Below are 5,894 nucleotides of genomic sequence, written 5' to 3' on the forward strand. Positions count from 1 at the left end.
TTTTTAGATGTAATTCTAGACATTGTAGTTATAAGTACAATAGCCTTTTGCATAACAACAACAACAGAAAAAAAGTTTTTTTTTTCCACCCCAACCGCTGCCTGAGGCTCGGCGCAGGCGCTCTGGCTGCTTGCTGTCACTAGAAAACATTTTTTCCTTCTCCTTCACATTGGAAACTGTCACAAGTGACGTCAATCACCGAGCTCTGACCAATTAGAGCGCGGAATGATTGTTTAGCTCCGCGGGCTGCAGCGCCTGCCATGAATCTCCATTCAGTCTATCAAAGCGTCCCGCTGCTGCCTCTCAACCGAATGGGATCCCATGTAGGCAGATAGATAAGAACTAAACTTTAGCAAGTTTTCTATATTTTTTTTTCCTCTCGTTCTGTATTTTTTTCCCACCGCGATTAAAATATATTTGTCATCATCATCATTATTATTATTATTATTTTGCCTGCTGTCAAGTTATTCTAAAAAAGAAAATTAGGAGTAATGAGCGTGGATGCGTTGGGAAGCCCCGTGATGGACCCTGCGTTTTCCAAACGGAGCACGGCACTGAGATTAGTTGACTTGGCAGGGGCTCACCACCATCACCATCATCATCACCACCATACCCCTCAGAGCGTGACAGGCTTCCCGGGGTTTGGCGGGCACGCGCACTCAATGGCTCACGCGCACCCTGGGGAGATCACGGCGGAACCCCGCCTGGGGCCGAGTCCATTCGGGCCAGAACCCATGGGGCACTCGGCGGCCCTCAAAATCAGCCCAGCCCATCATTATCCCCACCACCACCACCACCACCATCACAATCATCATATCGCAGGCCACGGTGAAGTGGTCTCCAGTCCAACGGGAGCTTTCGGCCCGGTGCAGGCTGCGGCGACGGTCCCGTACTCCATGTCTCACGCGGCCCAGGCGCTATCCGCAGGTAGGGATTTCCTTATTCGCCGAGATCTGACAGCTCAAGGCGCCATGCCCGCGTTGACCGAGCAGACCTCTGGTTCCGCCTCTCACCACGGAGTGTTTGTCTCGACCACAGGTAGCTACCCGGGACACTATGGCCACCTTCACCCTGACGCCGGAGCGCATGCTCTCTTCCCTGGACTCCATCATGAGCAGCCGTCCAACGGAGCACCGGGTGGCCAAGCCTCGAACGGACAAATAAGGCTAGGCTTACCGGGCGACATGTACGTCAGGACCGATCACTTGAGTCAAGTGGCGAGCAACAGATCGGATCCGTTTGCAACATCCTCGCCTCTCCACGGTCTCAATCTGAACATGAACCTCAGTACTCACCACCACCATCATGGACACGGTGCCTTTTTCCGTTACATGAGGCAACCGATCAAGCAAGAGCTCATCTGCAAGTGGCTGGAGCCAGAAAACTCGGCCAAGAAACTCTGCTCCAAAACTTACAGCACCATGCACGAACTGGTGACGCATGTGACCGTGGAGCACGTCGGCGGACCCGAGCAGGCGAATCATGTCTGCTTTTGGGAAGAGTGTCCGCGAGAAGGGAAACCGTTTAAAGCCAAATATAAGCTCGTCAACCATATCAGAGTGCACACGGGAGAGAAACCGTTTCCGTGTCCGTTTCCTGGCTGTGGCAAAGTATTTGCCCGATCAGAAAACCTGAAAATCCACAAGAGGACGCACACAGGTTAGTTTTTATTTTCGTTTCTCTAAAGCGATTACTCCATTTCACAGCAGCTTGCTTTATAGCAGTTATATTTGCATCTAAGGATATTTTAGATTAATCGAAACATAAATATGAATGTTGAAAAATGTTATGCACGAAGTAATATATATTAGCTGAAAAAAGAGCACTTAAAAGCATTTTGTATTATTGTATTTGGTTAAGGTTTTCACTACTGCTAGCTCCAGTATTTTTGTATGTGTTATTATATTAATTTCCAGGCAGCTTATATGGGTGTTACACTAAACTACCACCGTCTTGATCTGAGAAAAAAAAATGAAAATAATTTCTTTAGGCATTGCACCGTTTAGGAACGTGTGATTATCTAAGTGTCTTTGCATATGCTTGAAGCTGAGTTCCTTTTGTATTGTATCTTTAAAGCTGAGGCATGTATTTTTTCTTTATTTTTTTGTTTGTTTTTCTGGCGTGGGGCCTAGTCTGAGGAGTGTGTCCAAAAGTATTGCCTGTTGATAAAAAAAAAAAAAAGTTATGCTACAAAAAATGCCTAAGGTCCTAATCGTCTCTGTGAATGTAATATTACTGGGTTCCATTTGCACGAGTTGATGTGCTTGATGAGACTCTTTTGTGCTAAACGTAGAGTAGCTGAGAGGCTATATTAACCCTTGACTAGCCTTCCTGTAGAAATGCTACTCAAGCAGTTTTCATTAATATTATTATATATTCTCGCGCAAAATACAGACATTGGATTGAAAGAAAAATAAAGAAAGAATACTTTTTTTAAAATACATACATCGTATGCAAGATTATCCACATTTGAGTATGCAAGCAGCATGAATGGCCAAAGTCAAGTTAATTATTGCAGTAGTGATTAATGAAGGGTTACGCTTAAGGTCTTGATTAACGGTGATATGCAACAAGTCGTTCAAAGCAAAGAGCTAAAGGCCTAGAGTTCACTGGATACTCTTTCTTGCATAATCTACATTACACAATACTTATTGTCACAGTATTCACTGACTGTTTATAGTTTTATTAATTAGCAAAAGTAGGGACAGGGCCTATATAGTTGCCTTTTAACTTCTAACATTTAATATGTACTGCTACCCCCCAATAAATAAATAAATAAATAAATAAATAAATAATAATGGTTTAAAGATTATTTAAACTACAGGTTCTTTTATCCTAGCTATATATCCTTAGACATTGTCAAATTTTCCCATCCAGTTTCCTCCATGATTATTTTCCAACGTGATGGAATCTGAATCTTTGCTTATGGATGCAGTTTCCCAAGGGTGTCTTTCCTCGTTTCTCGCTTGTACTACACTAATAGCCTATAGCCTTGATTGGCTCTCTCAGCCCAACAGCTGAAGGTCAAATTTATATTCAACACGCGAGTTTAATTAGACAGCAGCAATTACATATTCTCATAAGCGGCTTGCGCTGTGGAACAAAAAAATATCAATGTCTCGTGGCTTGAATGTAATTAATTAAACCATTCAGAGTCGACTAGTCTTCTTTTTGCAGGGTCCACGTTTTTTTTTTGCGGGAAGTAAAATAAGCGCTATTTTATTTGTCTTTGCTACCTTTGGTATTGTGATGTACATTTTCTGGCCTTGCATGTATCAAACATCGTGCTCATGTGCGTGTGACAATAACAATTAGGATTTGCAAAAAGCAAAGGAAGCACTTCCTGACCTGCTAATAACAACTGTGACACCAGGGTCCACTTCCACAGTTTGCTAACAGTCTAAATATCAAACCCCAAGGGACAGAGATGTGAGGACAGATCTGTTCAGTCAATTACAGCCCGCCATATAGGCCCAGCATTTTTTAAGGATGTTGGGATGTCGGCTGGTTATGCTGGTGTACACTGATATACTTTTCATATTGTGTTGTAAAATGATTTGTTTGACTTGGTGGACTAATAAAGCACGTACATACTAGTATATAGGCTAATTATATATAGGATAATTATTGCATATCAGATAAGATAAATAATAAAGTCAAAGATTAATAAACTATATTAGTCAAACTGTGCTCATCAGCAATGGGGAAAAGAATGAAAATATTTTTCCGTTTATTTTTTGAACACAGGCGAAAAGCCATTCAAGTGCGAGTTTGACGGATGTGATCGACGCTTCGCCAACAGCAGCGACCGGAAGAAGCATTCTCACGTGCACACCAGCGACAAGCCGTACAACTGCAAAGTGCGCGGCTGTGACAAATCCTACACACACCCGAGCTCCCTGCGCAAACACATGAAGGTGCACTGCAAGTCGCCACCTCCTCCAAGCTCCGGCTATGAGTCCTCCACCCCGTCTCTTGTGTCTCCGTCGTCCGATTTGGGCCGAGACACTCTGTCGGGATCGCAGGCTGCCAATCTGAGCGAGTGGTATGTGTGTCACAGCTCGGGCCCCGGCGGCGCACACACCCCGCCGAGCGGATCGTCCACTCCGGACCCTTCAGAGGGTCCACCATATCAGAACTCGTGAAAACATGCGTTTTAATACCGTGTGCTCGTGGCTACTTTTGTAAGAGTGCCCCGGGCCATGTGAGAGTCAGTTCGGCAGTGTTAAATGGCCCCAATGCACTGGCTCACTGACAGATCCATGTCACAGCCAAACCACAAAACTGAGGTGGCCAAGTTGTCTCCCACGTGGACTGAATATGAACTATTATCACCACCAGTGTCCATTTTATTGTAATGGTGTACTGACCGGTTGCACACATCAAAACGCGCCAGTGTTGTGTTCACACCTAGAGTGTTTATATTTGGATGCTGTAGAAGTTATTTCAACACTGTAAGATTTAATTTTACACTACAGGTGTTAATTCAATACCGCAGGTGTTCGTTCAACACCAGGGATTGTTTGTGTATGCATAAAGATGTATTATTTTATAAAATCGTGATTTTTCTTTTTTTTTGTCTTATATAAGCTCTTAATTTATTTTTTGACTTAGTACTGAATTTCTTCTTCTTTTTATTGTATTATCGAACCAAAGTGCTTCAATATAAAAAATGTACATATGTAAATTACAACGTTTTAATGTGTGTCAACATTAATTTTGTAAGGTTCAGTATTTCAGCTATTTTTAAATGTTTGCTACTATTGTTTGTAAAAAAAAATTATATATATAATAATAATAATATTTGGTATTATTTGAATAATTCGAATTTCATAAAGACGTAGACGATATTCTCTTGTGTTTTATGCAGCCGATACAATTTGATGGTTGTTGTATTTGATATGACATTTCATTTATTATTATCCACTGAGCAATGTGATCATTGATTTTTGTGCTTTTTGTAAACCTCGTCAACAATCCATTTTTATGAAAACACGAGACCTTAAAATGTGTACCGAAATGCCTTGTAAGTTGTCAGTAATTTGAATAAAATGTGTAAAATAATATGGAATAATAATAACGAGTAGACTATATTCCAGCTGAAAAACAATTACATTGATTATAGTGTGTTCGACGAGGGCCAAATTCATCAAGCGACAAATAATACTAACTAACTAACTAAATAACTAAATAACTAAATAACTAAATAACTAAATAAATGATGATACATTCTAAATTATGAAGACTTCTAAGACCGATAACCAATAAATAAATAAATAAATAAATAAATAAATAAATAAACAAACAAACAAACAATAATGTCAGCCGAATCTGTCCTAATATTTAGACATTCTTTCTTTCTTTCTTTCTTTCTTTCTTTCTTTCTTTCTTTCTTTCTTTCTTTCTTTCTTTCAAGAAACATAGTCCATTTAAAAGTGTACATAACTCTCACCCCGTTTCATACACACCCCTGTTTACCCCTGTTTTAGGTACCTCTGTTTTATGCTCCGATTATGTGAAGAGTATTTCATGAAGCGCCTCTGTATTCTCATCCAGACATCAAAGAAAGTTTTGTACAAAGAGCGATTTCTTCACGACGGTGAATCTTCATGGTGAGTTAGTATTTCTATGGCAGTCGGTGATATAATATGGGGACCGAGGCTGTGCACTCTAAAGGCTCTTTTTAAAAAAAGCAATATTTTCTACCCAGAGGATAGATACTTCATTGCGCAAGTGGGAAAAAAAAACTTCGAAAAATATTGAACGAATTGAAATTAACGGAAATGTATTACTATGTAGTGTAACAAGTATCTATCTATCTATCTATCTATCTATCTATCTATCTATCTATCTATCTATCTATCTATCTTTCTATCTATCTATCTATCTATCTA

At 40.5% G+C, this 5,894-nt stretch overlaps 1 protein-coding gene across 1 annotated transcript; it reads left to right on the forward strand.

Moving 5' to 3' along the window:
• The first annotated feature begins 324 nt into the window (after positions 1-324).
• On the forward strand, positions 325-5,152 carry zic4 (zic family member 4). The gene is made up of 2 exons (XM_058375240.1): positions 325-1,659; positions 3,748-5,152. The coding sequence occupies exons 1-2, from the start codon at positions 492-494 to the stop codon at positions 4,143-4,145; spliced, it is 1,566 nt and encodes a 521-aa protein (XP_058231223.1). The 5' UTR covers positions 325-491; the 3' UTR covers positions 4,146-5,152.
• The last annotated feature ends 742 nt before the right edge of the window (positions 5,153-5,894 follow it).

This window comes from Hemibagrus wyckioides, linkage group LG01, assembly GCF_019097595.1.
Source record: "Hemibagrus wyckioides isolate EC202008001 linkage group LG01, SWU_Hwy_1.0, whole genome shotgun sequence".
Classification (NCBI taxonomy): domain Eukaryota; kingdom Metazoa; phylum Chordata; class Actinopteri; order Siluriformes; family Bagridae; genus Hemibagrus; species Hemibagrus wyckioides.

Bases quoted from the DNA above. Each gene is read 5' to 3' on its own strand.
- zic4 (XM_058375240.1), top strand. From the start codon at position 492: ATGAGCGTGGATGCGTTGGGAAGCCCCGTGATGGACCCTGCGTTTTCC. The intron at 1,660-3,747 runs GTTAGTTTTTAT...TTTTGAACACAG, and splicing joins CCACAAGAGGACGCACACAG to GCGAAAAGCCATTCAAGTGC.